We start from the raw sequence: 27,289 nt of genomic DNA on the forward strand, positions 1-27,289 counted from the left end.
TGCCTTCGGCTCAGGTCATGATCCCAGGGTCCTGGGATCAAGTCCCTCATCTGGCTCCCAGATCCATGGGGAGTCTGCTTCTCCCTTTGACCTTCTCCTCTCTTATGTTCTCTCTCTCTGTCTCACTCACTCTCTCAAATAAATAAATAAAATCTTAAAAAATATATATAATTACTATAAAAGAGATTGAGGGGAAGAAAAGAATTTGAACAAATTTAACTTGTGGACATACCAAAGAGCAAAATTAGGGGGAATAAATCACTACTAATTCTCCCATCCAGAGTTCTTGTTAGTGTGTGTCCTTTCATGTTTTTTTTTAATGCATTTTATTCCTTTAACTTCCTTTTTTTCTCAGTTACTTCTATTGTTTCTCTATTATATTTTGTCTATCCAAAAATATGACAGAATCTTAAATAGAAATAATAACATTAAAGTATAAATAAATACTTACATCAGAGATGTCCTATTTAAAAATTTAACCAGTGTGTTCTATGTAATATTGTCCTTTTAGGTTTTATGCTCCAGTAGGACAGGTCCTACAAAATAAGTTCGGGTTACAAGAACATATTGTTCATTAAGTTCCTAGTGTAGTGTATCTTATGTATGGGGTCTCTGTGGTAACTACAATTTGATTGTGACAAATGGCCTCATCTTCAAAGATTTAGCATCTTTAGTGAGATAAGGATGATGAGAAATATAAAATGCATCAAGACTATGACTTACTGGTTGATATTTGCTTCTGATTTCGCTAGTATTAACAAATGTGTAGGCCAGTGCCTTCAGATTATAAGTACTGAGTTGTCAAGGCAGTCTTATATTAATATAATCATCTCAAGACCGCTTTTGCAACATAATTTGAAAGCAGAGCTCCATCTTTTCATTTCTTTATTACCTATATTATGTGTGTGTAATCTTGGGAAAGTCGCTCAAAACTAAAATCTCTTCCTGTTTCAGTCTTTTCAAAGGGATCATTCTAAGTCTTCTAGTTTCAAGTTGTTCTGCCAAGTATGATTTGGCCTATAAATTCATTTAACTTAATGTGTGGGAGCTTCTACTGTGGTCTGTGTAGTATGTCCAGAACTGAATTTGCAAGGAAGATACTTAGGAAGGAAGGCTATTATACATTTTGATTTTGGAAGCTGAGGTAGATACCTATTTCAACAAGGCTAACAATCTTTGAATTAATCCATCACACAGGAATTCCTACTTCACAGTTCTCCTTGATTACTGAGGCTTATGTGGAAGTTTGTTTTCAGGGACTTAGGACTCCCCCCCCCCCACACACACACACCAGCCTTGCTGGAATATTTTTCCCCTTTTTTCTCTCCTTAGAGACATACCTTCACTAAGGTATGGTCCTCTACTTTTATTAGAAGGTTACCAAAGAATTTCCCAATAGATTAAAGTTTCTGAGTTGTGTTTTTCCTCCCTCATAATTGAAGTTGACTATAATGTTAACTCAGTTACTGTCTGTCTTCACATAAGGTTCCAAGTAATAAATGTCAACAAATGAATTTGTATCCATCTGTCAGAAAATGAAAAGTATATAATTCAACAGTTCTTTCACCTTATTATCTAAAAAACTGTCACCCAAATTAACTCTTTGTTTATACTATTCTGCCTGGTCAGGTGACTAAAAGTTCTAACTAATAAATGCTTCATTCTGGAGATTCTTTAAATGTTTTGTTTTATGGCAAATTATATATGTGTTGTGTGTATATATGTGTAGAGAGACAGACCTTTGCTTACAAAATTCAGTTATAGTTATAACTGCGTTAGTGTTTTGCTATTAAATAGCCAACTACATATTCAGTAAATGTGCTTTTCCTTGTTATTAAGGGAACATAAGTTCTTTCTTTTTTTTTTTTTAAGATTTTATTTATTTGACACAGAGAGATCACAAGTAGGCAGAGAGGCAGGCAGAGAGAGAGAGAGAGAGGAGGAAGCAGGCTCCCTGCTGAGCAGAGAGCCCGATGTGGGACTTGATCCCAGGACCCTGAGATCATGACCTGAGCCGAAGGCAGCGGCTTAACCCACTGAGCCACCCAGGCGCCCCATAAGTTATTTCTTATGGGGCTGTGTACCTAACCAACTTCAGCTTTATTTTGTTGCCTTTTAAATACATCTTAGCAGTTTATATACAGTAGTTAGAGACTATCAGTAAGTGTGTTCTACTCCAGGAAAATCAATTAAATTTTCCCCACTACTACCTCATGCACCTTCTCCCTGCCAACTAGTTAAAAAATCCTTCCAGTGACTATTCCTTGATTTTGTTTGTTTTCTTACCTTGAAGTTGTTTAGTATTTTGGATTTTCTCCCTAATTGTGGTTTCCCTAAATACTTTAATCAGAGCAGCTACTTTTCAGACCATTATTAATAAGACTGACATAAGTGGCCTTTCAAAAAAATGAAAAATATAGCTCTCAAGCAAGTGAATAGTTCTTATGATAAAAATTAACACTTTCCTTCTAAATACACAAATGAATTTCTTCTGTTTCTCTCCATTTAGATTAAATTAGAATAGAGCAAATTTCATGTTCAAAAAACATGCTGACAGTCTCTGGTCATACTATTCCATGGGTTTCAGTATACTAATCATCGAAACTTACTGTGCTCGTGTACTTAATAGATTTTATGTGCAGCTTTGCCTTCAAAGTATTAAAAACAGTAGGAGGCAGTTGTGTTCCACTCAAGCATGTGTGATGACAGATGGAGAAAATCTTTTCATGTTGACTTTTCAACAGTCATACTCTGCAAGACTTCAAGTCTTCTTGGCTATTGGGAAATTAAAAGTTGGCGATTCAGCCTTTAATTTTGATCCATCTGCTCAAACTAATGAGACGTCTCATTTGTAAGCTTCTCTTTGTGTTACCAAATGCAAGTACAGCTTTATCATTCCTGTTAATAATTCCCCTCCTCCTGTGTAACTTGCAGAATGGGAAAATAATTGATGCCTTAACCCTATTGAGATTTTTCTTGTTATACAAACTTTGTTACAGTGATAGAAAAAGAAATTAGAAACTGTCTCAGAGATTATGGCATATTTATAAGTAAGTTAACTTCTGTTTTTACATTATCAAAAACTAGCATCCTTATTTAGTATCTTACTCAAAATCTACTAACAGTTTCAGGAATAAAAGGCTTTTGCAGTATTAAAGAGGGAAAAAAGTTAACTTCAATCTTGGAGGAATATGTAATATCAGGTCTTCCTTATTCAGATATGTCCTTGTTTTCTCTTTCTTCATTGTTTATAACTTTTTAGTAGATATTTCTGTTTGTAATAAGAAACCATCCTGAAAATTGACTACCAAATATGCATAAATTTAACTTCTGACTATTTGAGGGGAATTATTTCTCTTTCTTATCATTGCTTCTTAGTTTCTATAAAAATAATTATGAACAACTGAAATAAGTTTTACTATGCTAACTTTAATAATGGAACTTTCCTTGGCCTTTTTACCTAAAAAAGTTTTCTTCCTCCAGATATAATCATCTCTAATTGTCAGTACCCATGTTCTGTCATATCAAATTTGTTTAACATACCCTTTATTTGTGAATTATTTGAGTGCTATCTTCCTTATTTCCTCCTGCCAAATTGAGACATATTCCCAAAAGAATATAAAAGCAAGATTCTTAAGGAGACATTTTAAAAACTATGAGCAGGGGAGTTAGAGAGAAGGGGGTTGGGGTAAATTGGAAGGGGAGGTGAATCATGAGAGACTATGGACTCTGAAAAACAATCTGAGGGGTTTGAAGTGGCGTGGGGGTGGGAGGTCGGGGTACCAGGTGGTATTATAGAGGGCACAGATTGCATGGAGCACTGGGTGTGGTGAAAAAATAATGATACTGTTATGCTGAAAATAAATAAATGAAAAAAAAATTAAAAAAAAAAACTATGAGCACAAGAATTAAAGATATTCCCCTTCATTTTTAGCATTAAAGACAGTACTTTTAAGGGAATATTTCAGGAGCTTTTTCATATTTTTTTAAGATTTTATTTATTTGGAAAGATTATGTGCACAAGTTGGGAGGGGAAAGAGGGAGAAAGAGAATCTTAAGCAGACTTCCTGTTGAGCACAGAGCCCCATGAAGGGCTCAGTGTATGATCCTGAGGTCGTGACCTGAGCCAAAACCAAGAGTCAGAAACTTAACTAACTGAGCCACCCAGGTACCCCCAGTTCAGGATTTTTTTAACTACAAGAAAACCTACAAGAAGTATTCATGAACTCTCTACTTCTGGGTTTGGACATACTACATTTCAGATATCCAAGAGGAGAGGCTAGGCAGGATAATATGGGTCTAGAGCTCAGAAAAGAGGTCTGGATTGTTGACATAAATATAAGAGTTCTTTCTTTCTTTCTTTCTTTCTTTCTTTTTAAGATTTTATTTACTTATTTGACAGAGATCACAAGTAGGTAGAGAGAGAGAAGGAAGCAGGCTCCCTGCTAAGCAGAGAGCCCGATGCGGGGCTCCATCCCAGGACCCTGAGATTATGACCTGAGCCAAAAGCAGAGGCTTTAACCCACTGAGCCACCGAGGCACGCCATAAATATAAAAGTTATTTCTTTAAGGGCCATAAATGGAATAGGATGAAATAAGAGAAAGTTCTAAATTTAGAAAATTTTGGGAACAAACCAGGTAGAGAAAGAAAGGACTATAAAGAAAGTAAGAGGATGGCCAAAGAGAATCAAGGAAAATTTTATATCATTAGAGCCGGTGGCGGGGGGGGGGGGGGGATACAAAGGGAAATTAGCATTTGAACCTACTTCCACTTCTTTAATTTCTCTGAAATCCCTCAATTTTATTCTCAGCTGTGAGCTGCTGCCATCAGGAAATTTTGCCTTTAAAGAAAAACTTTCATTAAGAATGCATCAAGCTCTGCTTTACCTTAATATTTAGTTAAAACTACCCTTGGCTTTGGACTCTGGAAGGCCGAACAGCAGAATGCCTACATCAACATAATTTTATATATTCCTGAAGTAGTCATGGCTAATATATAGTATTATGATCACAGGATCAGCCTAGCAGCTGATAGTGCTAAGAAATAAGGGCTCCTGATCCATAATGTCCAATTTTAAAATTTTAGCTCCTAAATTTGTAATTTTAACTGATGAATTGTTATTATATTATACCACTGTCATAGAAAGAATTATATCAGACGGTGATATAATATAATGAAAATTTATCAGTTATACTTAGTAACTTAGGAGTTAAAATTTGAGCCATGTCTACTTTAAGAACTTTAAGATCTGAAATGTAGTATGTCCAGACCCAATTTATAAAATATTCACCTTTAACCAATGAATGGTGTTCCATCCTTATTTCTTGGATAAGTGAATGGTGTAACTATAGATTTAGTTTCATAAGTCAGAAACCTCAAAGTTGTCCTTGTCAACTAACTCTCCCTTGTTCTCCTTCCTAATCCTTCGTTAGTACCTACTCATTTTACCTAAGTGTCTTTCAAATTTCATCTCTCCATTCCCTCCTCCTGAACCATCACTTCCACTGTCTAATCCAAGTAACCATCATGTTGTCCATCAGCTGTACTAACCACCTCTTAATTGCTCCACCTGCATCCCTTCTGGCCTTCTAGCTGCTCTGTACATTCCAGCTGGCTGGAATGATCTTTTCAAAGTACAGCTCCAGGATGACAATTGAATGCTACAAGCTCCTTTAAAAAGGTTTGGGGGTCCCTATATTTTCTGGCTTTTACCTTCTTCTGTCTTCATCACATACCTCTCTCCCTCATTTCCTACCCCTGTCTTCCTGGTCTTCTTTCAGACCCTCATCATAGAGATGCTCTTCTGTTTACCTCTGAGCTTTTACATAACTTAATCCCTCTATCTCACACATCTTTCCTTAATCTCTGCTTAGTTATCCTATATTAAATCCTTCAGATTTTCTCTTTGTTAGAGAAGCCTTTGTATACCTCCCTTCCTCTTTTACCTCCCTATTATGAATGGTGTAGTAGCCTAGCCTATGTCTTCTTCATAAGTCTGACTATAGTTACATTTTTTTCTGGCTGGTTTTGGTTAATGCCACTTTTTATTATAAGATATCAGTCCTGTGAAGAAGATGGCTAATGATGGTCTTGCTCATCATTATATTGTCATGGCTTCACCAGTAACTGGAGCAGAGTTGGTGCACAGATAATGTTTGATGAATAAGTGAATAGGATATGGTAGTCTTTGCAAGTCTGAAGTAATCCTTAAGGAATTAGGGGGCAACTAACCTCAGGGAAAATGGAGAAAATAATCATCCACTCTACAGTAAGCTGAATATCCAGGCAGAGAGTAGAACAATATGGAGATTTGAATGACATCAAAGGATGCTTTGATTACCTTCTTGAGGAAATCCTCCCCACCCACCACCCCGTTGGCTATAAAGATCAGTGAAAGAATGTTGCTATTCTCCTTTAAAATGTTTCATTACATAAATTTATTCTTGATATTATTTCATCTAGTTATAGTCTTTTCTGTTATGCATATTAAATTATCTCATTTTCTCCTAATTCGAGATATCCATCTTACTTAGCTATATTTCATGATATAGATATCATTTGTGCCCCCAGTTATTTGAAGTTAATATATTCTTTCTTTCTTTTATTTCTGTTCATTAAGCCCTAGAGGAGTAACTTTTGAACCCTTTTAAAATTTTACATTTTTAAGAGAAGAGAGAAAAAATTTATTTTTCTGAAATACAGCTTACCATAAGAGTACTCAATTACATTTTTGAAATTTTATATATAATAGTTCCTTATTAACCTTGTAATGCTCTCTTCATTTGCAAAAGGAACGTTTTTTAATGAAGAATATTAGTATTGCATTTTTACTTCATTGTTTTTAACATTTTTTTTCTAATTTTTTGAGGATTTTCATGTTACTGAAATGATACATTCTTGTAACAAGTGAATTAACACAAAGGTGCAAAAAGAAAAGGCTAAAGAATTACTTTCCTCTTACCTCACTTTACCTCCAGTACCTCCTACCCCTGAAATGTATTCAGTTTCTCCTGGTGCATACAGATTAATATAAGTATGCACATATCTTTAGGAATTTGAACTTTTTTTTTTACATTGGTTATTTAGTGGTTTCTGGATTTTACAGCAAAAATTCACAGAGCACAGTAAAAAAGTTTGAGAATGACGCTGAGAAATTTTGAGGGTATAAACTAGGTTTAGATCTATCCTTGTACAGATGATAAATATTTAGTCAAAAGATCAAAAGAAAAAAATAATGCTGTCCATAAGCTTGGAAAAAAGTAGAAGCAAAACAAATAATTTTATTTTCCTGAAACTCATTTTGTTTCTATTCAATACATTGTTGAGCACCAGTGAACTCAGAACTGCAAGGTGAAGCTTGTGTTCTATCCCTTTCATCTATTGTGTAGTTGTGTATCATCTCTATTTTTACATGCCTGATCTCAATATAAGTTCCTGATAGAAGTTAGTAACTTTTCTATCCATTTTCTCCTTCTTTGCAGCTTCTCTGGTGGCCTTCTACGTGTATAAAGTGGCAAAATGTGAAGGCAGTACAGATTGCTTTGCCCTCTTCCGGATACTATTCTTTTAACCATATTGTGTAATTTTCCTCTCAGTTTCTCTTTCACACCTCCAGAATATCTTACATAAAAACAGCAATAACTGTTGGGCTTTGCATATATGCTTTATGCATGTAACCAATGTATAAATGCATATTTTCTGACATAACTGCTTGGTTTACATGAAAGGTGAAGTTAGTTAAATAATACAAAATTTATTAAAAATTTCATTAGTTAAAGATTCCATGTAGGGGTGCCTCGGTGGCTCAGTGGGTTAAGCTGCTACCTTCATTTCAGGTCATGATCTCAGAGTCCTGGGATTGAGCCCCACATCGGGCTCTCTGCTCAGCAGGGAGCCTGCTTCCCCCTCTCTCTCTGCCTGCCTCTCTGCCTACTTGTGTTCTCTCTCTCTGTCAAATAAATAAAAATCTTTTTTTTTTTAAGATTTTATTTATTTATTTGACAGACAGAGATCACAAGTAGACAGAGAGGCAGGCAGAGAGAGAGAGAGAGAGAGAGAGAGGGAAGCAGGCTTCCTGCGGAGCAGAGAGCCCGATGCGGGGCTCGATCCCAGGACCCTGAGATCATGACCCGAGCCGAAGGCAGCAGCCCAAACCACTGAGCCACCCAGGCGCCCCATAAAAATCTTTTTAAAAAAAGATTCCATGTAGATCTATAGCTCTTTCAAGTAAAATATTCCAGATTTGGGAATTGACTTTATTAGATTATTTAGTAATTTATTGATGTGACTTTTGTAATTATAGTACTAAGTTCTATTAAGTACATAATTATTTAGTTAAATAATATAAAGAAGCCTTTAGTCTGTTTTATAGTATTCACTTCTGTCAAACATTTGTATATTCAGTATTTTTAATCTGTTAAAAGTAGAACCTAACTTACATACATATTCATTTTATACTATTATTTGAATTATTTATATTGTTATTGAAATAACAGTAATAATATAGGCTTAGAAATTAGTAAAACAATGTTTTACTGCGTGTAGTCCTTTTTCTTTCTTTTTATAATATCATAGAAAATTCTCTAGATAGCCTTTCAGAATATATCACATAAATTGTCAGAATTTAATAGGACAGCTATTTATTTCATTTTAGAAAATAACATATTGAATCTCTTTATTAACTAGTTTCCAACTGATATTTGACTTGCAAGTAGTTGGTAGATATGTTTAATAACTTTCGTTACCTTGATAAGCATTTGTTGACTACATTTTTATAGCTTTCTTTTGATAAAATTGGACAGACAATATTTTTATTAAAGCTGAGTATAAAATTTTGTGTCCCAGAGAAATCTGATAGAGCTATTCATGTATTTGCTCAAAGTGTATAAAAGGTAGGTGAATATTCAGATTAATTACTCATTGCAGCTTTTTACTGCCTTGCCTATAGCTGGAGTTTTTATCTTTTTGGTTTGTTGTCGTTGTCATGTAGCATATAAGTGAGAAGGGGTGGGAAGAAAGAAATTATGTCTCTACAGATAATAATATAAATCAGGATTGTTTTTAAGGGAATAACACAACAGTCTCATATCTCATTTTTTTTCATGGTTTTTATAAATGAACAGATAGGAAATACAGCTCTAAGTATATTCTGGCAAATAAAGTAGGCATTTCCAGACTGTATAACATTCAACTTAGTGGCTGCTCCTGAAATATGGTTGAAGACCTGTTAAGTCTTATGGAGGGTGTACACACACACACACACACACTCACAAACAGAAATAAGAGACACTTGGAACAGACTTTATGTTTATTCACAGAGCATCGTGTTGGAGGGTGTATACACACACACACACACACACACACACACAAGCTCACAAACAGAAATAGGAGACACTTGGAACAGACTTTATGTTTATTCACAGAGCATCCTGTTGGTTGCTTCTCCCTAGCCTCCCACAGGGCAATATGGGTGAGAGCTGGCTGCCTCTATGCGCATGGGTTACACCATAGAAGATGAGCTATAAAATTATGAAACTTGAAGCTTCTATGTATGGTTGTTGCTGGCACGTCTGTCCCCTCTCTGATCGGGGGAGTAGGGAGGAGATGGAGAGAAAGAAAAACAGAAGAAGGAAGAAGAGGGAGAAGAGAAATAAGGGAGGAAAGGGAGAGAGATGAGGAAGGAAGTAGACCAAGTGACCCAAGAACCTTATATTTTACTCTAGCATATAAACAGATGACATCTTGAAGAAGGAAGGGAGGACCTGTACCCTGGAACATAAGCAGTTCTTTCCTTGAGAGATTAGAAAGGAGCCTCTACACTTTATTACCCTTAAATGGAAGGAAATTGTTCTGGGGGAGTGGAGACTTTCTCTGCCATTAAAGGTGGACTTAATTGTCCATCTCTCAGATGACCCTGACCATTTTCCTATACCAGGAACTTCAGGGAGGATTATTTTCCAGCAAGACCTAGGTTTCTGGAAAGGATATATACTCTACCAAACCATCCTAGTAGACACTGCTTGCAGAGGATGGGGAGGGGGGTGGGTGGAGAAAAATCTGGAGAAAGGGGGAAAAAAAAGCTTTCTAACTTAACCCACATTGCATATTCTCTCCAGTAGTATTTTTGTTCTGTTGTCTGTAAACTTAGACCTCAATTTTCTAACTATGGCATCTGATTTACTTTGTCTTATAGCTATATATTTTTTTAGATTCTATGGTGCAAAGGCCAAAAAAACTTAAATGGCTAAATGGATGGTCAAATGGCAACCTTTTTTTAAATGTGGGATAATATCTCAACTGTAAGTTTGTAGATATATCATTTTTTTTTTTCTTAATGAAGAGGTTCACTGAAGAGTACAGTACAGATTTATGGAGAATTGAGGTGTTGTTCACTTGTGTTTGTGAAAATGGCCTAAAAAAGTAGAGACAGTTAAGAGCCAGTCTAACACAAATTATAATTTTGTGATTTGTGATTTTTCTTTTCTAGCAATACAGTTTTCATCTAGCAAGTAAATTTGATTGAGAGTATATTGGTTCAGTATGATTTTTTTTGCTGCCCAAGTAAATTTTTTTCTAAGATTTTTATTTATTTGACACAGAGAGAGAGAAATCACAAGTAGGCAGAGGGCAGGCAGAAAGAGAGGAGGAAGCAGGCTCCATGCTGAGCAGAGAGCCCGATGCGGGACTCAATCCCAGGGCCCTGAGATCATGACCTGAGCCGAAGGCAGAGGCTTAACCCACTGAGCCACGCAGGCACCCCCAAGTAAATTTTTAAAAGTATATTCTTTTATGAAGAATCTCCTCAGTGTAATATCATTTAATATTTGAGAATATTAAATGCATAGTTGGGTGTTTAAGAATTATAAATAGTGATTATTGTCTAAGAAAAAAATGAACAATACTGAAAGAAGGCTTAAAAATACATTTTATGTTGTTATTTTACTAAAATTAGATTCAGTCTGGAACATCTTATAATGTTGAATAATAATAGGTCTTGAAGTCCAGTGGCATCTGTAGAAATGAAATTGTTAACTTACTAATGAATTTTATTTGCATAGTAATAGACTAGCTAGTCTTCCTTAATTTGCTCTACAGAATAGATGTTGCTATTTTGGGGCTGTCAATAACAAATGTCAATGCAATTTGGACTGTCATGGAGGTCATAAAATATTTTTCTGTGTGTGATACTATAATGTATTGAAGAGACATTCTTTATTCTGTCTTAGCAGCCTTTATTGGATTGACTGGGTTTAGCAATTAATTAAGTTGATCTACATTTGTACCATGGGGACCAATTAGAAGGAATGTAGTTGGGTCACATCATTCAGATTTTAGTCATATTTGAGACCATCTTTGACACAGCCTGAAATCAGAGTGCTTGCATTTTTAGAACCTCATCATTATATTATTTTATCATTAAGTTAATCATTGCAAGTAGGTAGGCTTCATTCTATGTTCCTTTTTTTTTTTTTACACTTATGTGTGTATGTCTTTATGTACTTTTAAAAATTGATGATACTTATAACCTTTTCATACTTACTATTGGCCTGAAATTTTAAAATGGAAATAGTATTCTAGACTTAAAAACTTTACTGAGAATGGTTCATGATTTGGAATCTTTCTATGTTGTTTATTTGCCTCATTACGGTAAAAGCTCAGTGGGTAAAGTACCCAGTACAGAGACTGCTACACTTTCTTTTAGCATGTGAACTATATCTGAGTCATCAATCTAGATATTGAACAAAATGACTTTTAAAATTAAACCAAGACATTACTGTCAATATTCATCTAATATTTATTGAATATTTGCGTGTGTTAGACACTGTGCTGAGGACAGAAATCCGAAGGAGACACTCTGCATTACTGTTGCTTATAATCTGATGAGGGAAACAAAGGTTAATCAAATGATTATACATAAAATTCAAATGTACAGATTTCATAATTAACTTTCACCCACTCATTTTAGCATGTGTTAATGAGTCTCTAACTCTGCCACTCCTTCCATTCCACTGCATGTAAGGAAGAACTGCTCCTGTCTCCTGTTTATTAATTTATTTTTCTATTGACTTGAATTTTTATTTTACTCAATGGGTTATTATCCATTATTGTATTACTTACTTTGATGATCTTATTAGCCCAAATTTGGCACTTGGGAGTCCCTTCAAGCTTGTTTCTTTGCTCTTTTGACATGCTCCAGTCCCAGAACTGGATTTAATAATTTCTGCAAGCCTGGCTCTCTTTTAGTAGAGAATGGTATTTAGAAACTGGTGAAAGTGTTTTGTTTTTTTTTCTCCCTTTGTATTTTTTTTTTACATTTTTTAAATTAACATATAATGTATTATTAGCCCCAGGGGTACAGGTCTGTGAATCGCCAGGTTTACACACTTCACAGCACTCACCATAGCACATACCCTCCCTGATGTCCATAACCCCGCCACCTTCCTCCTACCCCCCACCCCCCGCAACCCTCAGTTTGTTTTGTGAGATTAAGAGTCTCTTATGGTTTGTCTCCCTCCCGATCCCATCTTGTTTCACTTATTCTTTTCCTAACCCCCAAACCTCCTACGTTCCATCCCCACTTCCTCGTTTCAGAGAGATCATATGATAGTTGTCTTTCTCCAATTGACTTATTTCGCTAAGCATAATACCCTCTAGTTCCATCCACATCATCGTAAATGGCAAGATTTCATTTCTTTTTATAGCTGCATGTATTCCATTGTGTGTGTGTGTATATATATATATATATATATATATATACCACATCTTCTTTATCCATTCATCTGTTGATGGACATCTAGGCTCTTTCCATAGTTTGGCTCTTGTGGACATTGCTGCTATAAACATTAGGGTGCACGTGCCCCTTCCGATCACTACATTTGTATCTTTAGGGTAAATACCCAGTAGTGTGATTACTGGGTCATTTAGGGTATCTCTGTTTTCAACTTTCTGAGGAACCTCCATGCTGTTTTCCAGAGTGGTTGCACCAGCTTGTACTCCCACCAACAGTGTAGGAGGGTTCCCCTTTCTCCACATCCTTGCCAGCATGTGTCATTTCCTGACTTGTTAATTTTAGCCATTCTGACTGGTGTGGAAAGTGTTTTATTTTTAAAATGATTATTTTCACTGCTTTCCCAAAATATTGTCCAGAACAATGAAAGAGATTATTTTAGAATTTTCAAACTTTTAACAAAAAAAGAGAATGTTGAACAGAAGAGTTTCTCATGAAGTGGTCACTTTCGGGCTCCTCGAGGGTGCTCTGAGGTGCCACAGGACTTGCTGTCAGGACATTAAGAGTAGGCAACTGGTGATGTTTAGCTGAGGAAAGCCCAGTCAATAATGGAGATATGATGGAATTTCAAATCTTTAAAGAATTCTTATGTGTGAAAACAAGTGCATTTGTTTTCTATTGTCTTAGAGAACAATACCAAACTTGGTCCCAGTGAGTGGGTTGTATAGGGATCAGATTTGGGAAGAATATAAGGAAAACCTTTGTGGAACAACTAATAAACGTTTTAACCTACTGAATAGACCCTTTTATGTGCTAGGCTCTTTTTTGGGACTTCCTAATTATTCTTTGTTGTATCTATACCAGCCTTGTAAGGCAGGTACCATTATCTCCAAATTACAACTAAAAAAACAAAGCATGAAGCACAGGTAAACTTGCCCAAGCTTTTCTACTGTATGGATGCTGAATTATAATTCAAACATGGATCTAAAATTCTGTTGGTATTTGAAATAATACTATAATATGTTATATAGGTTAGTTTGGTGTCAGATAAGCATTTTGTCTAGGTTGATAAGAATTGTTTCTTTTTTTAAATTTTCTTAATTTTATTTACTTATATATTTTAATACAAGTGAGAGCACAAGCAAGGGGAGCAGTGGGCAGAGGAGGCAGCACAGGCAGAGGAAGAAGCAGGCTCCCCACTGAGCAAGGAGCCCCATGGGGGGCTGAATCGCAGGACTCTGGGATCCTGACCTGACCCAAAGGCAGACACTTAACTGACTGAGCCACCCAGGCATCCTGATAGGAACTTTTTCTTAAACAAAAATATTAGTTTGAATATATCTTAAATTTAAGTAATTATGAACAAGGAAAAATAATATTCTTGATATGTTTACTTTTATATTTTTAAAAAAACTAGAAGAAAAATCTAATACTTTCTATGCTTAAAACAATTTTAATATATAAAATTCACTTTCATCAAGAGCATATACATTGTCATTAAGTTACTTAAGTTTATAAATGTAATGATTTTATTTATTTATTTATTTTTAGTGATTGTTTTAAAAAGAATTCAGCAGTGCCTGGGTACTCAGTCAGTTAATTGTCCAACTCTGGATCTCAGCTCAGATCTTAATCTCAGGATCATGAGTTCAAGTCCTGCATTGCTCTCCACATTGGGCATGGAACTTATGTTAAAAAAATGAATTCAGATTCCAGATTATTGAATGCATGAATGTAGATGGTGCACATATGAATAAGATATAAATTAAGAATTTATAGAAAGTTTATTCAGGCATTTCTTGGATAACATAAACTGTATTACCTCTAAAAGATATACATATGTTTAATGTCTTTAGGAAACATTGTTAGTTAAAAAGTTTATAGTAAAGGGAAAAAACATTCAAAATATTTACCATTTTGAAATTCTAAAAACACTTTTTTCTCTGCAAGTTTGTGGTCTTAATATTTTAGAGGCTATGCTGACTAGAACTGTCTTATGCTTCTAAGTATATTATACAATGCCCTGATGTATGGTGAATTGATTGTAAGATTATTTTCTTTGCAGTGGACTTAGCTAGAAAAATGATGTGTATTTTTGGTGTCATGGTATATAGTGTACACTAAGTCCTCCAAGTTTGTTTTCATTATTACTGTACATTTTGATAACAAGTATCTTTTAGGTTTAGAAAATGTGAAGTATCATAGATTTCTTTTAACCCAAATATAGCACTTAAAGCTCCCTACCAACTCAAACATAGAAACTGATAAATATTAAAACTTATTCCTTTAAAGAAATTTGCAAAGAATATATTTCACTTTTAGGGTAATGCCTTAAATATAATTCAGTAATGATAACCTGAATCTATTTATCACTTAAAAGCTTAGGTTTCTTGAGAAGAACTGCAGATTCTCAGCATGAGAGTCCAGAGGTGGCTGTGAATTGCCAAGTGTAGATCTAATTACACAGTTTGGAGCTGCGGAACCAGTTCTCTCTACTCCAGATTACTTTTCTTGGTGTATTTGCATAATTTAATGCATGAAGACTAGTCAGTGAATTATACAGTTTTCTGATATAGGTAGGACAAGGTAAATTAACCCTGTCTCAGGTAGTTTGTATTTTTATGGTCTATCTGATAAACATTTAACCACATCATTTTAAACTAAAAAACTATGTGTTAGTAAATTAGTTGGTTGCCAGGAATATCTGATAATAAATGCTAGTTGTTACACCCATGATTGTTAAAATAGATGATTTTAAATTTTATTTTAGCCCTATTTTCAGAGCTAAACTATTACTTTTAGTAATAATAGTTTTGTGGGTGTAATCCAGGTAGAGTAGTGTCAGATTTTCTACCATTATTAAACGTAAGAATACTTTCTTTATTCCTGTCCATCAGTAGGACATTGTTTTGCTTAATGAATTTGATTAATTTGATTCATTGTAAATATAGTAGCTTTGGTTTGGGAACGATCTTTGACTTCAGAGTCCAGAATTTTTTTTAAGATGCTCTCAGAATTGCTCATTTTATAAGTTGTTTCTTTTTTAAATCACAAATATTGAACTTTGCAATGGCCTTAAACACATATACACATATAGCTATACAACAGTATTAGAAGACTAATCAGTAGCAATTTTGGTTTATTAAATATCAGTGAAATGTTTTCTAATGCATTTTTTTAAAGCAATACAAGAAAAGTGACTATCTAGTTGGAAAATTTGAAAGTTAACTTGATACCCCGTATCCCCATAAATGTATCAGTGAAAGTATTAACTCAGCCTACATACTATTATAACTTAAAAACTTTTAAATTCAAATCTCTGCTCATATTTAAAAAAATAAATGTTTTCTGTGAAAACTGATCGTTTTTAACATCGGAATTTCAGCTCTCATTTATTGAGTACCTACTGATTGAATGATAGTTTGGTGAGACGGGATGACAAGGAGACCTCAAAATGAGTAAGATGTAAACTTGCCTTTAGGCAACACCCAAGGAGGAAATACAACTTGATGCAAAGAAAGTAGGCTTTCAAATGAGGCTAATTCCCTATTCTGCTCTTGAATGAGTAGCAAATTATTAAAACTCTGAACTTCAGTTTTCTTATCTGTAAAATACTAATAGTATTACCTATCTAATAGTGTTGTTAATAGTGAGATAGAGAACAGTGCGTGGCACCTAGTACTGGGCCTAGCACATAATAAGCATTTAATAAATAATGCCTTTTATTGTTAGTCGTAGTAGTTATTAACGTCAAGGTGGAAACCTATGTATATGCTGAGATTACACAAGACACGGGTATGAGCAAAGTGCTGTGGGAATGATTAATTTCCCTAGAGAAATTGGAGAATAACCATTAGAACAGGATTTAAAGGTTTGTAGAATTTCCATGAGAGAATTGGCAGGAGACCTAAGTAAAATAAAACATGAGCAAATGCATGGAGGTTTTGAACAATAGGAAGAAGAATTTAGTGAGATGACGCCCAAAGACCAATAATGAGGATACTTGAAATGTCAGGATCTTTAGATCAAGTAGTTTGCTAACTTTAAGAAAGGACTCCAATTAATTTTTGAATTATGCTTTTTATTTCTTTTCCCTTTTATTTTTGTTGTTCTTATTGTTGCTATTTCCTCCCATAGTTGTCCATGTAATAAATAGCAACTTCTGTGTTCCGCATCTTCTCAGACTCTAATCTTTCGCCATAGTAACTAAACAGAAGCTCCAAAAGCACAGGGAACAACAGTGCTGGACCTGCCCACTCATTATGTCCCCAGGGCCTGTCATGTAATTGCTGGATAGACTTGTAGAGGAGCTATGTCAAGCATAAAAGTAGCTAAAAATAAAAGGTAGTCAGTGATTAAAGCTTAAGGGAAGGAGCACATGAATTTGTTAGATGCTCAAAAGAATAATTGTATGGAAGCATCAGGGAAATTTTTATTGTATTAATTTAACCATATTAGTAATATCCATCTCCCCCATGTAGGTAAAAGGGCTTCTTTTCTTTTTCCTAATGAAATTTTATGAACTTGTACTAACTTTTCAAGCAGTTCAGTGGCTACAAAGCTATATTTTAAAATGTTTAAATCAGAGTTCCCTTTTGTAAGATCTGTCTCTAATGCTGACTCTCAGGGGTACCTCAGTACTCTCTTAATCATCTTGACTCCTCATAAAAAGCACCCCTTTTTTTAAGTTAACCTCACCGTTTAAAATTTTTTCCTGTTGATTGTCCTTTCAATTTACAATGATAAAATTGTTTCTATGGTTTTTCTGTTATTTCTGCTGCTTTCTTTTATACTTCCTTGAGTCTTTTTTTTTCCATAATGATAGCCTTCTCTCTATTCAGTTTAAAATCTCTAACATAAAAATGATTTCTCAAGTATCACCTTTAGTGGTATCATTTTTTTCTGAGTCTTGAATGAATTCTATCTTAACACATATTTTATAATGAGGATTGTTATTTGCTTTTCCAGATATTACCACTCCTGTGTCCATTTCTGTCAAAAATGTGTATTTACCACCCTGTGGATTTGCTCTTCTCTGTACCTTTGACTTCTGTATACTTTCCCTTGAAATGCTAATTATTTTCTTCTATGAGAACATTTCTCTTTTCTTCTTAAAGCATTTCCAGGTACGTTGAAACAAGATAAATTTGTCACTTAGATCAAATGTTCCACCATCACCCTTATAAGTACATTATCAAATATGTTTCAAGTTTTTACTTTGATACTGTAAATTACCAGTAGCAGTAAAATAACCATGTCAAATTTACTAGTATAGTAGTACATTACAAAAAGTTTTTATAACCTCATTGTCATCATTATTTTTTCTGTTCATTATAGTTTATGTATTTCATTGTAAAACTATTAGGGCTTATTTCAGTGGCTAAGACAAACAATACAAGAAATACAAAGGAAATTTCTTTTTATCCTCTCCTACTCCCATTTTGTGAGGCATTTTATTTGGTGGGTGTCCATCCATATCTCGAATTTTAAACACACACATCCTTTACATATATACTCAGAATAATACTATGGAAATTGTTCTTCAGCTTGATTTTTTTGCACTTAACACCATATTGTGGGTATCTTTCTAGATACCCATTTTTGAGAGCAAAATCCAGTGCTGTTTGTGCCAACTATTGGATTACCAGAGCCACACAGTGCTTGTGAAGTTCAGCACATTTTCAAATGTTTATGGCTATTTTTTACTCGCTTATCTGTAAATTTCTTCAAAGCCACAGAGAAAAATGCTGTTAGAGTTAAAGAAAAATTAACTGTTTCCATACTAAACAAGGTACCATTAAAAAAGTCAAAGGATAAAGTATAGGCTGGAACAAAATATTTGCAATATAGAAAAAGACAAAGCATATTATCTTCCATATACAAAGAACACCTACAAATTCGTAAGAAAAAAAAATCTCCAATAACAAAACAGACAGTGTTCAGAATAAGGAAATAGTTAAATGAATAGTCATGTATAATTGACCTAACAATGTCACTTCTATGAAATTATCCAACAAATATATTCACAAACGTGAAATAAATCTTGTGAACAGTTATTTATTACATCATTGCTTTAAATAATGAGAGATTGGAAACAACATAAATGTACTGGCTAAATTAAAGCATTCTAAGTAATGGAATATTATGCAAATATAAAAAATAAATGAAGAAACAGTACTGATGTGAAAAGATCTTCAAGTGGTTTAAGTGTCTTCAGCTGGCCAACCTTGGCAGCATTGGCAGGTCTAAAATGAGAATTCTGTACTTACTTGTAATGTCCCACCACAGATGTCTTCTGATTACACAGCATGCAGAATCAAACCTTTTAAAATTGCATTTACCTGATAACATAGATGTGGTAATATGACCACAGCAATAAAAACTATTTTGTGCTTATGAGCTTTTGTGATATACCGGATATTTGAAATACATCCGTAGTGGCACTCCCCATTCAAACTATATAGAACGTAGAAAATGATTTGCCTGTGTTCTCCTTCCTCCCCAAAATACCAGAATGTTCTAAATGGAGCACAGGGAAGGTTTGGCTTGATGCAGGCTCTCAAATGTTAACATAACATGTATCAGAACCACCAGGAGGGCTCATTGAACCAGATTGCTAAACCCTCTTCTTCCGAGTCACTGACTCAGATCTGGTGTTGGACCCTTAGTTTGTAGTTCTCACACGTTCCCAGGGGATGCTGATGCTGCTAGTCTGGAGACCACATAGATTTAGAATCACTCTTTGTTTAGGTCATTAGAGTTAATTCTCTTGAGAAACCTGGATTAAGAAAGTGGGAAAGAATTGAGAGCAAGACACCTAACAGGATAGTGAGTGAAAGCATTAACCACTACTAGGATATGAAACTCCTCACCCTCAGGCCTTATTCTTTAACCTGTACGAGAGTGAATACCTTATTTTAAAGCACGTCATTCTGATCCCGGAGTCTGGGGATCGAGGCCCACATCGGGCTGCCAGCTCCAATGGGAGTCTGCTTCTCCCTTGGCCTTCTCCTCCCTCATGCTCTCTCTCACTGTCTCTCTCTCAAATAAATAAATAAAATCTTAAAAAGAAGAAGAAGAAGAAGAAAGAAAAAGAAGAAAGAAGAAGAAGAAGAAGAATGTTCTGTGGAACATCTATCTGCCATTTTGTCTATGTTTTTCAGATATTTCTTTTCAGTCTTCCTTCTTAGTGGGAATTTCTAGGGAAGAGTCTTTGATTCAACGTTTCACTTAATCCTTGCCCTCCTCCCTCCTGTTTTCAAATAATCTCAGGCTTAAATATTCCTTTAATTTTCTTTTTACTTCTCATTCATTTTGCACAGCACCTTTACAAAAGGTGTTAAAGGATAAGTGGCCTTTTAAATTATTTCATGTGGTGTCAGATATGTACACATTTGAATCAATGGGGAATAAATATGTAGGTGTCAATTTATAGCAGTCATTTACTGGTCTCACAGTTTAGTCTTTTAGGCCAAATTCATTTTATTGTTTATTCCCCTTACAGTGGTGCTGATACTTACCCCTTCTGACAGGTTTTCAAAGTTGCTGTACAAAGAGTGTTAACATCTCTTTAGAACTTGTTAGAAATACAAAGTCTTAGGCATCTGGGGGGCTCAGTCAGTTGAGCAACTGCCTTCAGCTGGGGTCCTGATTTCAGGGTTCTGGAATCAAGTCCCACATCTGCATCCGGATTCCGTGCTCAGCAGGGAGCCTTCTTCTCCCTTTGCTTCCCCACCCCCCACTTGGGCTCTCTCTCTCTCCCAAATAAATAAACAAATCTTAAAAAAAAAAAAAGAAAGAAAGAAAGAAAGAAAAAAAGGAAAGAAAGAAAAAGTAATGCAAAGTCTTGTCTTGCCTCAAACCTACTTACTCTGAGAGGGTGATGGAGGAAAGGAGCAGCAATTGTCTTTAGATGATTTTGAAGTGCTCTAAACTTTCAGAGTTACAATTTTACTAAATGCAATGTTTTCACTTCCATTATGTACTTCAAACTTTATATTAAGCTTGTGACTCTAGAACCTATTTGTGGAGTGAGGGAAATAAGAATCAGAGAAATGAAATAGTTTGTCCTAAATCACTCCTCTTTAGTAACATTTCTTTTTTTTTTTTTTTTAATTTTATTTGTTCACTTGAGAGAGACAGAGATAGAGAGAGCAAGAATGGGGAGGTGAGGAGAAGCAGGCTCCCCACTGAGCAGGGAGCCCAATGCAGTGCTGAATGCCATGACTCTGGAATCATGACATAAGCTGAAGGCAGACACTTAACTGACTGAGCCAGCCAGATGCCCCTGATAATGTTTCAAAGTAGAATTTTTGGTATTTTTCAAATATGTTCTTCCCTCTGAATACATTGAAACAATATGTTACTTAAACCTTCTCGTTTTTAGAATCATTGTTTCTCTCGGCTTTCACTCTTTCATTACCTTTAATCAGCATCTCATGTAAGGTACACTGTCTTTGGCACATCAAATAACAGGACCAAAATGCAAATTCACATACTCCCTCTCCTATCCCAGGACTGATTTAATTACATATTCTTAAACTAAATGGCTTTTTAAACTAAAAACAAGTATATACAATATTTTTAAGTGCATTAATCTAACAAACCTCAAGTAAAAATATAAAGTTTCATAAAACTATTAAAATTTGCCAATATTGTTAACTTGAATCTACTGTTATAATCTTATTTTAACGACCTATGCCTATTTAACTGCTGTTCAGTTACCAGTAGTGTTTCTAAGATTGATTTGGAGTTATTTATGCCAAATAAAACAGTGCTGTCCTCTGTTAGTTATAATTTTTATATGTCTATTAAAATTAATTAACCAAATTAACAAACCATAAAATCAAGTATGTTATAGAGACCCAAAACCTTGTAATGGCTTCTGTTGGAGCCTCTAAACAGAAAATTCTTAATAAGAAAAAGAGCTTATTTTACTGAACAAGAAGTGATGGATCATTTAATAAAAAGAAATTGCTATTTTAAGTTGTAACTAATATTTCTCTTGGCTCCAGTAGAAAATAATTTGCAAAATGATAAGTTGACAAGTCAGACTGAAATAATTAATGAAGATTTAGGGTCATATTTTATTTTCCCTTATGTTCTTTGTATCAACAGGATTTACATAATGTGGCATTTGAATTATGGAGAATAGAAATCTGGTTGCATTATAAAAACCCATCTGGGAAATGATCTTGGGGCTATACTGATTATATGAAATACCTTCATATTCCCTGATATTTCATATATATATATACACATATATATGTAAATATGTATATGTAAATAAAAATACGTTATTAAGGAGTTTTTAAAATCATCTCTTTAGTAGCAGTTTTGTTTATGTTTCCTTTGTTTAACCTTAGGAGAAGAAAACTAAGTTGGTGGTAATTATTAGCTAATTTCACATAGTAGTTATCTCAAAAATTGTTAATAATTCAAAATTTAGGTCCCACCCCTAAATATTCTTAGTTGGTTTTAGGGAAGGACCCAGAAGTCTATTTTAATGACCCCAGCACTGATTCCCATGAAGAGATTCCTGGATCTCAGTATGAAAAACTTTGAAAGAGAAGGTACTTCTTTAAGCTAACACACTCAATTTATGAAGGATAAGTATTTTATTGTATTTTTTTAATTTTAAATATTTTTTTAATTTTTATGTTAAGTTAGCCACCATACAGTACATCACTAGTTTTTGATGTAGTGTTCAATGATTCACTGTTGCATAGAACACCCAGCGCTCATCACAACACGCGCCCTCCTTTCAATACTACTGTAGGCTCCTCCATCTAGCCTGCACCTGCTTCTATAGGAGATCGGGCTGATGACTAGTGATTCTTCCTCGCCAGCAGGAGCGGACCCATTCAGAGCCTTGGACTGTATTTCTCACTCTATCCATGGTGCTCAGCACATAGTTTGGAACTGAGTAGGGACTGTGTAAATACAGCGCAATGGATGATTGAAGGCGACCCACCAGCTTCATGGTTCACATTCCTGTGTTATCCATGCTCCCTGTGTAGTTTTTTCTCCTTCCTTAAATTGTACATGTCTTTTATAGAAGGGTCCAGGTCTTCTGCATTTTCATATTTCCTCTTTCAACAGTACTTTACACATCCATAGTTAGAAAATACTTAGCAAGTGAAAAATATTTTGTGCTTATTTAGTACATCAGAATAGATTGTCATCTCCTTGAGGGCAGAAATGTTGCCTCTCTCTTTCGCAGAATTCTTGGGGCTTGGTAATGATTCTCAGAATTCTCAGAAACATTTGAAAGAGTGGATAAATATAAATAATTTCAGTTTAATTTAGATTTTCTTAAAATTTATCATTAGGGGTTAGTGAGGCTTTGTGTGTAATAAAGCTTAATTTTACATAAAAGAAAAAAGTCTGCCTTAATTTTCTAAGAAGAAAGTCACTGTTGAAGTACCCTTACTTTTTATGAGACAGGGTGATATAACGTGAGAGATTCTGAACTGGTGAAGCTTCAGCAGAGCATTATAGCTAGCAGAATTCTTCTATCTAACTTTGTATTAAACAGTTTATGTCAATAATGATGAAAATATTATAGTGAGCTTACGTGGTAGACTCTTGACACCCCATGAGATAAAGATGTTTCCCCAGAAAGCTAGAGAACCTATCAAAATCAGATTTGGGTTTTTTTTTTTTTTTTTTAGTTGAAAATAAGGAAAGAATTTTCCAAGTAATCATGAAGCTTACTGAAATAATTTTTATTCATATATTCTTAGGGATACTCTGATGATCATATTTCTTTTCAAAACACATTAGTATCAACAAATCAGTTAGAGATCTAACCAAGTATGAAAGCTTACACTTTCTATCCTTGATGGCTGTGATTAACTAATGTTAAATCTCTCTAGATGACTTGTAATGCTTATTTTATTGTCTCTAAATGCTTTGGGAGTTTTTCATTGAGAAATTATGATTTTCTCCAGATTATCTACTCTCTTTGACTTCGAACACTTTCTGAAAGAATAATTAGTAATTTAAGCATTCCAGTTTCTTGAATGTTTATACTCTGTGATTTTACTGTCCTCTGGATTATAATTGACATCCCGTACGTGGAACAGTTTTTTTTGGCAAGTTTATGGGCATGAGATTACTGTGAGTAAATTTTGCAGTGCATGCTCTAGATCCGTGTCACTCCATCTCCTTTCTAGTCCACTTCCAGGTCTCCCTCCCTGTTTCACCTTTGTTCAAAGTGTTTCAAATGTTTCGAAGTGATCTCTTTTACTTAGGTCAGCTAGCATGAGCCTATCATTTCCTTGACTAAAACCATCAGTGGCGCATTTTTCTAAATGTGTATCATGGAAATAACACCAATGTTTTAGCTTCTGGGAAAACATAATTAACAGATAAATATGGAGAGAGGTTGAGAGAGAGGCAAGATTTAGGACCTCCATGTTGCTGAGGCCTCAAGGGAATACTATGGTAACCAGAGAGTTTTAGAGCTCTCGATTTTGTTGCAAACTGAGGCTAGAACTTGTCTTTAAGTCACCCACACTGCTGATTGTCCTTAGTTTGTTCAGTATCCGATTTTGGCTACAATGCCAAATTACCTAGAGGTGCTTTATTCACGTCAGATAAAGTTGAAAAAGATCGGTTGTCCATATAAAAGAGTAAAATTAGTGTATTAGAGTAATGGCACTTTGGGAACGCTGGGGTTGAGCTGAATGGGGGTGGGGTGGGGGATTTGGAAGCCAAAGAAGAAAAGACACAGAGGAGAAGGCAGCACCGATGGGCATCAGATTCTGAGTGTTCCTCACTCTCTGATTTCATTCTGTTCAGTTGCATTGACATTCTGACTGTCCCTGAAAATGCTTTTTTCCACTTGTCCTTGACAAAGCGTCCAGATACGTGACTTACCCGTAATTCAGATTTCCACAGTAACTTTGTGAGTAATTCCACAGGAAGATAAAAAAAAAAACAACAGCAGAAATTCCAAATGCCCCTCTAGAAGCATTTTCATCTCCAACAGTTCCCGAAACTCTATTTTTTAAATGGTTGTTCTTGACATGATTTTCTCCAAGGAAGAGTGTTTTTATTGTTTTCAATTTCTTTAAACATCTTTATGATACTGGAAATTTCATTGACAGTGGAGAAATAAGACTCTCATATATTTTTATACTCTGTCCCCATAATATAGGATTGCACTCATGAATCATGTCTTCAAAAGAGAAAAGCACAAATTAAACTCAACATTTTATATAATACATTAATTTCAGTTCTGATTTCTGCCAATTTGTAGGTTAACAGTATATAAAGCCATGTTATTGAATTTTATTTAACTTGCCTTTATCCTATATATACTTTGTTCTAAAATAAGGAAATGTTGGGGAATTCATAAACTGGGGGTTGTATTTTGGAAAATTAATGTTTGTATATATATATATATATGGTGATTTTCAGACTAGTATTAAGCGTTTAATGAATTTTAGTATTAAATAAACTGCTTTTCTTTCTTTCAGGTGATGGTGTTTGTACATGCTCGAAACGCCACTGTAAGAACAGCTATGTCTCTAATAGAAAGAGCAAAAAATAGTGGTCAGATTTCTTGCTTTTTACCTACACAAGGACCTGAATATGGACATGCAGAAAAGCAGGTAGGGAACAAATGATGGTAAGATATAAGAACTAAAGCATTTAATGTGCCAGATAATACAGATATTTTATATATGACAGATATATGATCTCTAGTTTCCAAGGACTTAATTTTACATTTTTATCATGTTATGATCTTTATTTTTTTTATTTAATGATCTTCCAAAGAATTCCAGTGCAAGAGGAGTTCGATTACCACGTCTATCAATATGGTTAGAATTGTGTTTATCCTACTCATTAAAATATAGTTAAAACATAAAATACAGTTAAGTTCGATAAAATGTGTTAACATTGAATAGGGTTATTAGACTCTTAAAAAATAATAGTTAATATTTTTAATTTCTCAGTTTTAATTTCTAAGGTTGATATAGACAGATTAAAGCAGCATAAATAAAAGTTCTTCTCAAGAATGTGAAAGTCTAGGGGCACCTGACTGGCTCTGTCAGTGGACAATGTGATTCTTAATCTTGGGGTTATAACTTTGGGTATAGTGATTACTTAAAAATAAGACCTTTAAAAAAAAAAAAAAAAAAAAACCCGGGAGTTTGATAACCTAGCTACACAACATATACTTAAAGGACCTTAAAAGCCTGGGTCACCTTTACAAATGCAGAACCACAGGCCCATACCAGATTTACCAAATCATAATCTGCACTTTGCCTCCATCCCTAGGTGAATTACTGCACATTACAGTTTGAGAAGCACTTCCCCAAGTAATTTGAGTATTGATAGTATCCTAAGATTTACAGAAGGTTTTCTTTAATTATGTGAGATAATGATTTAGGTCAAGAATAGGTAGACCACAGCCTGAAGGCCAAAGGTTGCCACCTGTTTTTATAATTAAGGCTTTATTAGAAAACAGCCAGACTCCTTTGTCAATGGCTGCTTTTTTGTTTTTGCAGCACGAGGGAAGAATGCACAATTGCTACAAGGACTGTGTAGTCCACTAGTAAGCCTTAAATACTATATGGCCCTTCACAGAAAATGTTTGTCCTGATTTAAAGCAATGAAAATACATTTTCAAATGAAAAAGTCAGTGGGCATAAAATGATAGTAACTTCAAAGTATTTTATATGCATGAGATTTAACTGATTTTACTGAACAGCTGCTTGCTGTCAGACATTGTGCTATACGCTTTCACATTTATCATCTTGGTAAAATGCATTTAATTGTTTTGACTTCACATTTGACTCCACTATGAATTTTACCATTTTGTATTGACATTTTAAATTCTAAATATGATAAATGTGATGTCAGTTGTTTTGAACATGAGATTCTTTCAATTTAGAACTATAAAAATTGTTCATTTTCTTCATTTTTCTCCACTTTATAAAATCTCTATTACATAACACTTATTAAACAGCTTTGTAGTCTTCCAGTTATTTATTAACTGGAATTTATGAGGGCCTTTGAAAAGTCAGGTTGGCATTCATAAGTCTTCTTTCATTTCTTAGGAAATATAAAGCAACGCCATTGCGTTTAAAAGCCAAGCCTTGAGAGCCACCTTGTGGATTTCTGGTTACTTCATACTTCTCAATTCTGAAAGCTATTGCTTATTCCAAATGATGCAGGTTTATTATTTAATTCCTATAATAATAGGGTTTAACATTTATCAGGTGTTTACTGGTGCCTGGCATTGCTTTCATTGCTTTATACATAAACTCATTCTGTCTCACAGAACCTTTGATATAGGTTTGTACTGTTATTATCCCTTGTTATGGTATATGTGTAAGTAATTCAAATACAGCTTGGAATAAAGCATATAGAAATAACTTACATAGAAACATTTTCAAATGACGTTTATTTAAGGCATTGTCACCAGATCCATAGATCACTATGGTTAAAAAAAGAGAGGGAGAGAGAGAGAGACATGGAGAAATGGAACATTTTAATACAGCTAAGTAGACTTGGAAGTCCGAAGTCTTTTTTATTACACCTTTTAA

At 34.6% G+C, this 27,289-nt stretch overlaps 1 protein-coding gene across 1 annotated transcript in view; it reads left to right on the forward strand.

The window, feature by feature from the left end:
• Positions 1-27,289, forward strand: part of ASCC3 (activating signal cointegrator 1 complex subunit 3) — a 338,051-nt gene that overhangs the window by 152,831 nt on the left and 157,931 nt on the right. Inside the window, exon 14 of the mRNA XM_082731866.1 lies at positions 25,214-25,348. Coding sequence (XP_082587992.1) covers positions 25,214-25,348 — 135 coding nt within the window. The remainder of the gene's footprint in view (positions 1-25,213; positions 25,349-27,289) is intronic.

Source organism: Mustela nivalis (assembly GCF_964662115.1).
Source record: "Mustela nivalis genome assembly, chromosome: 5".
NCBI classification, from domain to species: domain Eukaryota; kingdom Metazoa; phylum Chordata; class Mammalia; order Carnivora; family Mustelidae; genus Mustela; species Mustela nivalis.